General features: G+C 50.2%; 1 protein-coding gene across 1 annotated transcript in view; it reads left to right on the forward strand.

Annotated features, from left to right (window-relative positions):
* Positions 1–3,685: 3,685 nt before the first annotated feature.
* TCEA2 (transcription elongation factor A2) overlaps positions 3,686–12,137 on the forward strand; it is a 32,243-nt gene continuing 23,791 nt past the window's right edge. Inside the window, exons 1-3 of the mRNA XM_075901019.1 lie at positions 3,686–3,894; positions 8,388–8,450; positions 9,934–10,039. Coding sequence (XP_075757134.1) covers positions 3,826–3,894; positions 8,388–8,450; positions 9,934–10,039 — 238 coding nt within the window. The 5' untranslated portion in view covers positions 3,686–3,825. The remainder of the gene's footprint in view (positions 3,895–8,387; positions 8,451–9,933; positions 10,040–12,137) is intronic.

Here is a 12,137-nt window from a genome sequence, read left to right on the forward strand (position 1 = left end):
CGCGGAGCAGGGGCCTTCTCAGCTTTTGCTCCCAGACTTTGGAATTCTCTCCCCTGGGATATTCCCATGACGCCAGTGCTAGCATTGTTTCAGCGCCAGGCTAAAGCCACCCTTTTTATTCGTGCTTTTATTGGTGTTTGAGAGAGAGAGAGAGAGAGAGAGAGAGAGAGAGAGAGAGCGTATGTTCCTTCTCTTGAGATGTCTTAGCAGGTTTTATGTCCTCCTGGGATCTGCTATTTTCATTTTTTATATATATTTATCCTGTGTTTTAAACATGTTGTAAGCCACCTCAAATATTTTAAATAGAGAGGCGGGGTACAAATATTTTAAATAAATAAATAACATTTCCTTATTCACCTTTTCCACACCAGTCATGATTTGATAGACCTCTATCCTATCCCCCCTTACTGTCCTCTTTTCTAAGCTGAAAAGTCCCAAGTCTTTTTAATCTCTCTTCCCATGGGACCTGTTGCAAACCCCTCATCCTTTTTGTTGCCCTTTTCTGAACCTTTTCCAATGCCAAGATCTCTTTGTTGAGATGAGGCAACCACATCTGCAGGCAGTATTCTTCCTGTCACTGACGGCGTCAATAAATCCAGCTTCCATGGCTCCATGGGAACAGTTCTGGGACACCCAATCTTGTTTTCCTTGTAAAACCACCATCTACCTAGAAGGCAGCGCCGGTACTGCCAGCCTGCTCGGCAGAAAGGAGAGGTTTTAGACACGCTCCCGGTGTGGAATAACAATGAGACGCTGCAGCAACACTTTGTTACTGTGCAATCTTACATGCATGCTGGGATCTGGAATATTTTCTGCTGCTCAGAAACATGGCTGCATCCTCCACCAATGAGCCGCCATTCTTCCCCGTCGATACCCGGATGGCAGGACAAAGTTTGGGAAGGATGTGGGTTAACCACTCGAACGCTGCTGAGCATGCTGGTTAGAAACCATGTTGCCCCCACGCAGCCACACCCAGCAGATAGCTCTTAATGCTTCATTGCCATCAATGAACTGTGCTGGAGGCTGGTTGCACTATACAAGGAGGTGAGTGACGCAGCAGCCATAGGGTCACCCTAGCTAGAAAACCAACCTCAACCGCTCCTGTGGCCTCGCTAGCGCCATCAGCTGACAGTCCCATTCCGATTTCTACAGAGCAAAGTGATGACTAGGGGACAGGTGGGAGGGCATCCTTGTCTCGGCTAGTTGTTGGTAGTGACAAAAATGCCGCCCGTCCCAAAGATCATAGCATACATGGCATGTGTATGGTCATTTGATTTGCAAGAAGTGGCAGGGAGTGTAACTCGGGCCAGCGGGGAGTGAAGGCAGCTGCTGTTGCTTTCTGTACAGGTTCCCAAGACTCCCCTCTTTAGAAGAGCCCTAGATCTCTGCAGGACCAAGGCTGGTGAGGTGTCCTTGTTGTGGTTACCGGATGCTTGGTTGTTATTTTTGCATCCCATTCCTAGTACTGTCTCCTCCGTTCTTTCTAGGCATCTCAAGCTTGGCTTCTCACCAACCCCCCGAGGCATTTTACCCTTCTACATCATTTACTTTTGTGCGTGGGGAAAAACCACATCATGCCAAACCAGCTTTGTTCTTAGCCCTTGCTGGAGGCTGGCAACATTGTGTGACACCACTTTCATTTGCCACTTTCATTCCCTGGCAAAGCTGAAAGTGTTCTCAAGTAAGTTTCCCCAACCACCTACACGCACAGACAGACAAATAGATATCGCCAAGGAGAAGAGAGGAGGTGTCAGAGATGGTCCTTTTCTGAGGGAAGATGAGTATTGATTGTTGTCAGTTTCAGCAGGGGGTTGCAACTCTTTCCTAGGGCAGCTCAGGAAGGGCAGGCTGGATTGGAGACTGTTGGAATGATGTTCCTGCCTCCCAGAGGCAGGAGGCAGCATCAGATGAACAGATACAATCAAATCTAGGACCATGTTGTTGAAATTCAGGAAACCCCATGACATGAGATTCTCTAAGCTCAACACCCCTAACTTGGAGCACCAAGAGGAAAGAATGCACACCAAACAAAGCCGAAGCCCAGCCAGTGAAACCCCTTTTGGCTGACACTGGGTCTCCTAGGGTGCAGCTATACTGCACCATAGCTCGAAATAAAATACGCAATGTGAGCGATGCAAATTGTGTACCTTATTTCAATCTTATTTCAAAATAGCGTATTTCAATTTTGAAATAACCTGCTGCAGTGAAGATATAGCCCTACTTCTCAATCTATGCAAAGCAAGGCTGATCACGGGCATCCTGCCAGCACTTCTCGTGGTTTTTCTAACCCAAACACTCTTCACTCAACAACAAGGAAACCTTGAGCCGTCTCAAAGCATATAATCACAAAGCCTGTTTTTTAAACAAGCCCCATCAAGGTCTCAGTGTGAATCGTGGTTATTAACATGGCTTTGATTAAACCATTTGCGGCCTTTCCCCAAAAGTTCTAGGCTCCCTGGTTCATAACTCTGTTACAGTCACACGCCTGGAGGCAGGCCTACAGAACCCCAATGTCCAAATTCAGCTAAATCAATGTAAATTAGATCATCCACACTGATGAGTTGCACAGTGGTTTTACTAAAGTGATTTAAAACAAGACCTGTAGTTAAATCAGGGCAATTCTGAATACAAGAAAGGCCTGAAAAGTGCCCGTGTTTACACTGGAGGCTACAGTGAATCATAAAGTAAACATGACCCAACCATATCAGTCATCAAAGACTCATTCACCTGCATATCTACTAATGTGGTATGTGCCAGCAATGTCCCTCTGCTGTGGACATTGAACAAACTGAACGATCTCTGCAACAGAACAAATGGACACAAATCTGACATCAAGAATGGTAACATACAAACACCAGGGAGACCTTGTTACACAACCTGGGATTTGGCACCAATCGGGGAGGCGACTCGGTGAGGCACTCAGGTCAGCAGGAGCTGAAATTAAGTGAAGCACACTTCCATAGCCAAGTCACTGCAAAGCAGCTTATGGGGGTCTAACTCTGTAGAACCGGCCAGCCTGAGGCTCAGTTTACTGCTAATGTTATCTCTAATTTTTTTCCATTCATGTGCAGAATTAATTTTGTGATGTGCACCAGGGCATGTGCAGATGTGCACCCCCAACAGAAACACAAGCTGATTGTGGGCACTCTGCTAATACATTTGAATTGCTCCTGGGTGGCCAACCACCAAGTGCACAGCTTACAGGAAACACTACTGGCCACCTTCTCTTTATTTTCCCTTCTCTTGTCCTTCATTTTTCACTCCCACTGGATTTTCTTTCCTGATCCTTCTTCTTTCTCCCCCCATTCGTTGGCTCCCTCTCTGCATTATCCCTCTCTCTCCCCGTCTTTTCCTCTCCTCCCCCATCATTCATCACCTCTCCTCTCCTAGCCCCGCGTCCCCACCCACCTCCAATCTGTCCCCCCTAAAAACAGCTGTAGCCTCAGCCACCCATGCCAAGCACTGAACTCAGCCCGCCTCTCCGATGGCTGCTGGGGCTTGTAGTCCTAAACTGCCCCAAGAGCGTGGGTCACAGTCCCCGCTTGAACTACAACTCCCACAATGCCCCTCGGAGGGGGGCGGTGGGCCCTGGCCGTCGCACTGCCCTATGGGGGCTGTAGTCCCAGCGAGTGGCTCTCCGCCGAGCTGGCTGTGCGGAAGGACTACGAGTCCCATCGTGCCCCGCGCGCCGCAGGGCTGGTGATCGGGGAGGGGGGGGCCGGGCGGACTGCGGACCTCGGGGTGACTGAGAGCCTCGAAACTCCCTCCCTCCCTCCCCCCCCCGCTTCGGCCCCGCCGCCTCCCCCTGCTGCGGGGCGCGGAGCCATGGGCGGGGAGGACGAGATCGTGCGCATCGCCAAGCGGCTGGACAAGATGGTGTCCAAGAAAAGCGCGGTGAGTCCGGGGGGCGGGGAGCCCCCCCCCATCGGCCCCCCCGACCCCCCCGATCGCCCCCCCCCAGCGCCCAGCGCTCGACCCCGGGTCCCCCCCCAGCGTCCCCTCAGCTCCCGGGGCGCCCCGCCCCTTCGTCCCTCTGTGGGGCCCGCTCAGCGCCCCCCCACAGCGCCCCCCCCGCTCACCCGCCCCCCAGCGCCCCACGCCGGATCCTGGGTGCCCTGAGGCGCCCGCCCCTTCCAGCGCCCCGCCCCCTGCTCTGCCTTGGGGTGCCCCCAGAGCGCCCCCTTCATTCCCAGCGCCCCGCCCCCTGCTCTGCCTTGGGTGCCCCAGAGCGCCCCCTTCTTTCCCAGCGCCCCGCCCCCTGCTCTGCCTTGGGGTGCCCCAGAGCGCCCCCTTCTTTCCCAGCGCCCCGCCCCCTGCTCTGCCTTGGGGTGCCCCCAGAGCGCCCCCTTCTTTCCCAGCGCCCCGCCCCCTGCTCTGCCTTGGGGTGCCCCAGAGCGCCCCCTTCTTTCCCAGCGCCCCGCCCCCTGCTCTGCCTTGGGGTGCCCCAGAGCGCCCCCTTCTTTCCCAGCGCCCCGCCCCCTGCTCTGCCTTGGGGTGCCCCAGAGCGCCCCCTTCTTTCCCAGCGCCCCGCCCCCTGCTCTGCCTTGGGGTGCCCCAGAGCGCCCCCTTCTTTCCCAGCGCCCCGCCCCCTGCTCTGCCTTGGGGTGCCCCCAGAGCACCCCCTTCTTTCCCAGCGCCCCACCCCCTGCTCTGCCTTGGGGTGCCCCAGAGCGCCCCCTTCTTTCCCAGCGCCCCGCCCCCTGCTCTGTCTTGGGGTGCCCCAGAGCGCCCCCTTCTTTCCCAGCGCCCTGCCCCCTGCTCTGCCTTGGGGTGCCCCCAGAGCGCCCCCTTCTTTCCCAGCGCCCCACCCCCTGCTCTGCCTTGGGGTGCCCCCAGAGCGCCTCCTGCTCTGCCTTGGGGTGCCCCCAGAGCGCCCCCTTCTTTCCCAGCGCCCCACGCCCGGGGCTGCCAGGGGCCCGGTTCACCGCCCAGGATTTGAGCTTTCTGTTCGGGACACAGATTGAGAAGATCGATAACACCGGACCTTTCTCAGTCCCATGGGCTGTAGATTGGGACGTGATGTCAGGTGTGTCCAGTATTCCTGTCGAAACCATCCGGAAACCCCCAGCATCCTGCCTGCTCTTCGCCCTCTGACTCCCCGCACGATGTCCCCACCTCTCACCCTCCTCCCGCAGCGTCTCTGCTTGTCCCCTTCTCTCCTGGGTTTGCCTCACTCCCTTCTGTCTGGGTGTGTGCAACCCTCTTCCCCCCATGCCCTTTTCCCCACAGCCCCTCAGGGCTCCCCTCTGTCCTCTTCTGAGCCTGGGTCCCCTCTTCCTATCACCTTCATGGAGCATTCCCCACATCCCCTCCTCTGTTCCCTGTTATATCCCCATCACCACACACCCCAAGCCACCCTTGTAGACTCTCTTGCTTCCCCTTACTTTGACCTGCCCATTTAGCCCCCTTCCAGCACCCTGCCAGAATACCCAATATTTGCCAACACAGCCGCTAAAGCCTGCTGATGCCCCCCTCCTGTGCATTACCCCATATAACCCCTCTGATGTCTCCACCCTGTGTATGCCTATAGCACCCTTTCACCTGTTTTCAAATAGATCTCCCTCCAGTGCCCTCTTATCCTCTATCAAACATCTTGCAGCCAAACCAAATTCTGGGATTGTAGTCTACTCTACACCATTGTGGGGTGTGTCCCCTCTTGCCCTCTGCTCTAGCCCTGGTACCCGCTCTTTGATGCTTCCTTGTAGAAATGATGGGCCCTCATCAATGCTTTTCTGCCCTTACAGTCCCTTCACCAGTGCCCTGCTGAAAAGCACATGCATACAGGGAACCCTCCTTCATCTTTTGGTGGCCTTATAATTTACCATTGGGCCTCCACAGAAAAGCACGATGAGTCTGGGGGAACCCCTCTTGCTGTTCCATAATCCTCCCATCTGCTTCCTTCTGTCTTCCCATTACGACTTCCCCACTACCACCTGCATACTCACAACCACCATCACTTCCTTTCCGCACCCTGCAGCCTTCTCAGCCCTCTGAGGTCTCCACTGTGTCCTGTCGCTTGGTCATCACTGCCGTGCCTCAGAAGGGAAGCTCCCATCACCTCGCAGTAGCCAGAGGTGTGAAGAGCAGGTGTAGGATGCTGAGGAGGGAAGAGGGGCTTTTCCTCTCCAAAGGCCAGAGAAGAGGGGACATGTTCTGCTCTCTCCTACCTAAATGTGGCGACCATTTGTCTCCCAGCCTAGAAAGCTTTGATAGGAAAACGCCTCGTCAATTTTCACAGCCATAGTGAGGGAATTCCTTCAGTTCCTTTCTCCCCTGCAGTTCCTCCTGCATGTCCCTCCTGGGGACTGATCCTTTCTTCCTTCCTCTTCACCCACCAGTTCTCCCCAACTTCTGTTATTGCCTTTGTTTTCCCTTGTCAATCCTCAGCTTCCTTCCCCAAGTGCAGATCTGTGTCTCCTCTTAACCTTCCCTTTATACAACAGATATTTCTCAAATTTTTCTCTGACACTGCTGATCCATAGACTGCCCCCCAATATGCTTTCTCTCCCCAGAACTCTTCATCCTCCCTAATTCCCTTCTGTGCAGTAACCCTGAAAAAAAATTAATCTGCTTTCCCCTGAAATCACATGGTTAAAAAGAGGTCCTCCGCTCCAACGAGGTGGGGTGTTCTTTAGAAAATGATTTGAATGTTGAATTGTCTTCCAAGTGTCAGTGACCAGCAGGCAGAAGCAGTTTTTTGAGTGATATGACCTGGTTGGCATTGCAGGGTAAGATAGTGGAGTGTCTGGCTGGTCTGTTTCACAGGTGGGTCACTATAGCTTGTGATTTGTCACTACTAACCAATATGCAATTTACAGCACATCAACCAGCATCCAAACCTTTGGCTACTGCAGGCATAGTCCTTTGCCACTGCATCCTCCTTGGCTATGTCTAGACTACATCTCTCTTTTGAAAGAAGGGTGTAGTTTAGACGTACCCCTTGTGTATACTCGTGCCCCACCTTGTCAAATGAGGAAGTTAATGTTAACACGCAGTGGTCCCAATCCTGCTGTCACTGAAATAAGTGGCAAAACTTCCTTTGAGGGGAACAGGAATTGGGCCATTCTGTGCACCGTGGAGGCTGGATTTTTATTTCATTCGCGATCTCGGAATTTCAGAAAGAAATCCGGCAAATTGTTCAGCCTGGGTCAGTTGCTGTAAAAGCGCCTGATGGAGTGAATTGCCTGTGTATGCGCCTGTTGAAATCTTCAACTCCCCTTGGACATAGCTCTCTCAGCCTCTAGCCTGCATGATGGTGCTGGCAGCTGGATTTCTTCCTGAAAGGACTCGGAAACAGCTTCTCTGCATGGAGGGGGAGGGATCGGGAGCTGAAATGTCTGTCAGTGGCGTGAAGCAGCCTGAACTGCAATTAGAATCTGTGTCGCTTTGGGCTTCCTGGAGTGGTTAGTATTTTAAATGAGCTGTTAGATGTGAGCGCTAGAAGGCCTTGTCCATTAGGAGACTGCCGTCTGACTGGAGGTGGCAGATTCCAGGTTGAAGTGCTCACGGAGAACTGTGGAAGTGAGGCTTTGCTCACAGCTGTCCGTACAGTTTGCAGTTGTACCGGATATTGTAAATTCTACACCGTATAGCTAGAGTCATGTGGTCACTGAGTTTTCTGGATAGGAGGATGCTGATCAAGATTGTACGTACCACGTTCCAGGTGACCTGCTCCCTAATTTCCTTGCTTCTCAGTTTTGAGACAGTGGTTAAAACTTTTCTGGAGGGTGGTGTGTGGGCACCTTGAGTACTTTGCAAAGCAAGTTTTCCCTCCAGCCGCAAAGCCTACAACATGACACCAGCAGCCGTACTACTCTAGGCAAAATAACTCCTACCCCCAGGGGTGGTGGTGAAATGTGCATAGAGCATCTGATGCAATACCTGTCCTCAGCCAGCTCCCTAAAATGGTGATTTGCTAACAGGATTATTTCTAAATGAAAAATGTCACGGGAGGGTAATTTTTTAGAGGGAGGTTCTTGCCTGAGGTGCATTGCTTAGGAGTTATAATTAAACTCTCTGGATAAGGATAATAGTAAACTGCATAAGTAGTAGGCACAATAGAAATGTGCTGTGTGCCAGGACAGATCGCTTACATGATGATGCTTCTCTGTTTTGTTTGGTTCCCAGACCTCAGCTAAAGCCTCATTATATTCTGTAATTTCAGGAATATAATGAGGATTGATTCTAGTGTAGTCTAAAGTATCAATTCCAAGGCTGATCAGTTGGCTCCCTTGTGTTCTAGGAATTATTAGGGGTTTATTGACCCATGTAGGTTGAGTTTTGGTAGCTGTTTTTTCTTAGATGATATGGTAGAAGTGGCCCATAATAAGTTTTTTTTTTTTTTTTTTTTTTAGTAACTAGCAGATGTTTCCCCTCTTCTTTCACAGGATGGTGCAATGGATTTGCTGAAGGAACTGAAGAGTATGCCTATAACTCTGGACTTGTTGCAGGTAAATCATGCAGCCCAGGCAAGGAAAACTAAAATCCAGATGTGGATGGAATAAATGCTGATTTTTAAAGTGAGATTCATACAGTCCCCCCTGCCATTTGTCCTCCACCCACCCCCCAGAAAAAAATTAAGCAAACCAAACAAAGCTATACAACATTGTTGGTGAGGCTCTATAAATACAGAGGTGCGTGGGGTACTGTGCATCAGTGAGAAAAAAAATCAAAATTCCATGTATAAATGCTAAGTGAAAAGCCTGCGCTTTACAAATAGAGGGATCTGAATAAAGAAGGGTAGGGAAGCAGCAACTGTGAGGCCAGCAGCAACTGTATTTTGTAAAAAGCTTTCGTAAAACTAGCAACAAAAGAGAGGATCAAGGTATGCTGGAAGTGGGGAGACAGGGATTGACGCTCAGGGGAAGCTGGAGGTGCAACAAAAGGGGTATAACCAAAGGGCCCCCAAAGACCCTCGAAACTGCTGAAGTTGATGGAGTCCATACAAGTTGGGAGGGTCAGGTTCCAGCGGGATGAGATTCGAAGGAAAACTCTCAAAGGGGCAACACCTTTCTGCTTTTTAGAAGTAGGTTCAATAGTTAATAAAAGTCGAGGGCTTTCGTGATGTGCTGAAATGTAAAACCACTCCTGTTACAATTAAGGTGTTGAACATCCGTTTAAAAAAAAAAATCCAGTTGGAAGAGTAGTGGTGGTGGATGGGCAACCTAAGGCCCGGGGGCTGGGTGCAGCCCCCCGCTTGCCTCGATCCGGCCCCCGAGGCTCAGGGGCTCTCCCAGCATTGGAGAACCCACACTGGCACTCCAGTCCCTGCATCGCTCCACCACAGGGGACTGGAGCACACAAAATCTGCTAGGCTGGGCCCCCCATAGTCTCTGGTGTGCAAGGGGAATGTGGGAAGTGTCTTTCCCCTTCTCAGTTGGGCCACATCAGTGTGTGTGTGTGTTTGGGGGGGGGAGTGTTAGATTTTTTTCTTCTCACTTGTGTGCAGCCCTTGACTGATTTTTCTGTGGATCAGCGGCCCCCGACCCAAAAAAGTTTCCCCACCCCTGAACAGCTTGAAGCATTGTGTGTTACAGCGATACATCTGTTTATAATTTTGGCCCTGTTTTTTTAAAAATTTCTAGGACTCTGGGGGATTTTCATTCAAATCCTGTTCAGTTTTGAGTTGTAGATATATGTATAATTAGCTTGTAGGGGCTTAGGAAGGGGAAAAGGTGTCATGGGAGATGAAGTTCTCCAAGGGAGAACATATGCTAGGTAAGCCAGATATTCGGGACTCACCGAAGAAGCCAGCTTGTTGGTAGCTGCTCTTGTGTAGTAGCATTAAGCAGTTGGCTCTATCTCCGTGGATTTGTACACCTGGGTCCATGCTGCTGTGTCTTGTGGCAGAGACTTGTTTTTCTCTAATTTTAGTGCCATTGGCTATCAAATCAGTTTTTGAGTGGGGTTCACTTCTTGAATGTTGGTTTGCAGTCCACCCGGATTGGGATGTCGGTGAACGCGCTGAGGAAGCAGAGCACTGACGATGAAGTGATCTCACTTGCCAAATCACTTATCAAGTCCTGGAAGAAGCTTCTAGGTAAGCAAAGAAGCAGGTTTGGGTTCAGCTTACCAACTCTAGCTGCCTTGATAGCCTGTAGGCTGTGTTACTCCTGCAAGGGTCTGTCTGCATCAGTAGAGATAGGAAGTTCTCTAGAGCCACGGTGTCTAATGCTAGCCACTAGCCACATGTGGCTATTTGGCCAGTTGATTGTGGCTAGTTGGCTGTAGTGGCTACTGCTTCAGAGCTGGTTGGACACCACGGATCTAGAGGGGTTCAAGTTCTACACAGTGAATTCCATTCAATAACATTGAGTCCTGTTTTAAAAGAAAAAAGTCCCTGCAAAAAAAGTGGAATTAAGGCACCAGAACTGCATTTAGTTACAGTGCTTGCAAAATTTAAATAACAATAGTTAGCATGACAATGATAATAATACAGTAATCTTATTTATTAAGTTCTCCATCTCCTGACTGAGCTGTTCAGGGTGACGTGCTGCAGTTTAAATTAAAAATATCAGTACACGAACATGACTGAAAAAAGCCAAATATAGGTTGAACCTCAAGTCTGGCACCCTTGGGATCTGACCGGTGCCGAGCCAGAGTAATATTACACAAGTTGACTGACCTATACTAATTAGCTACTTTGAAAAGGGGGTGAATGGGTTAATGCTTTTGAGCAACAAAAGCGCTACCCTGGAGTAAAGTATTGTCTTCAGAGAGATTTATGAATATTTGCTCATTAAGCATTACAGTATCTCATTCTGGAAAGTACAGTCAAGCAATAAGATGTGAAATAGGACGTCACTCGCTAACCCATCACAACTGGAAACAATTTCTAGCAGGTTTCTTATGATGCTGCACTACAGGTTGAACTTTTCGAGTCTAGCACACTCTGATCTGGCAACATCCATGGTCCAGCATGATTTTAGTTGGCCGGATGTCCATTTATCATGGGTGTGGCCATGTTTCCCATGGTGCCATAAAGTTTGTTTACAGCCACCAGTTCTGGCTCTGTTTCTGTGTGATTGTTTAGCTCTAATTTACCCTTAAATGTCTTCTAAGGGTGTGTCTACACTGCACTATGGCTTGAAATAAGATATGCAATTTGAGCTACGCAAATTGTGTATCTTATTTTGAAATAGCTTATTTCATAGATAGCACCAAATTTCAAAATAAGGTGTTATTCTAAAATGTCCCTTACTCCTCGTGGAATGAGGTTTACAGAGACGTTGCAATAGCGAGCCTATTATATTTCGAAATAACAGGCTTGCTGTGAAGACACGGGTTAGCTATTTTGGGATACTTCAGTATCCTGAAATAGCATTGCAGTGTAGACGTAGCCTAAAAGCCCAATAATCAGTGGGGGTATGTCTACACTACCCCGCTAGTTCGAACTAGCGGGGTAATGTATGCATACCGCACTTGCTAATGAAGCCCGGGATTTGAATTTCCCGGGCTTCATTAGCATAAGCGGGGAGCCGCCATTTTTAAATCCCCGCTGCTTCGAACCCCGTGTAGCGCGGCTACACGGGGCTCGAACTAGGTAGTTCGGACTAGGGTCCTATTCCGAACTACCGGTACTCCTCGTGAAACGAGGTGTACCGGTAGTTCGGAATAGGCACCCTAGTCCGAACTACCTAGTTCGAGCCCCGTGTAGCCGCGCTACACGGGGTTCGAAGCAGCGGGGATTTAAAAATGGCGGCTCCCCGCTTATGCTAATGAAGCCCGGGAAATTCAAATCCCGGGCTTCATTAGCAAGTGCGGTATGCATACATTACCCCGCTAGTTCGAACTAGCGGGGTAGTGTAGACATACCCTGGATGTGTTGGTAATGCTGCTAGATGATACTGACCATCCATGGTTTGGAAAATTCTCTGGTTCGGCACCGGTCAGTTCCCAAGCATGCTGGGATAAGAGCTCAGGAGTTTCTCTCCTCCTGTGTTTGTTCCTCCTGACTGCCCTGGAAATAAAGCTTCAGAGGGTAAACTTAAAAAACAACAAATAGTCTGGTAGCACTGTAAAGACTCACAAAACATGTAGATGGTATCATGAGCTTTTGTGAGCACAGCCCACTTCTTCGGATGACCAGAGTGTTGGATGTCCAGGACAACAACAAAAAAAAGATTCAGTGCTTTATA

This window comes from Pelodiscus sinensis, chromosome 18 (assembly GCF_049634645.1).
Source record: "Pelodiscus sinensis isolate JC-2024 chromosome 18, ASM4963464v1, whole genome shotgun sequence".
Classification (NCBI taxonomy): Eukaryota; Metazoa; Chordata; order Testudines; family Trionychidae; genus Pelodiscus; species Pelodiscus sinensis.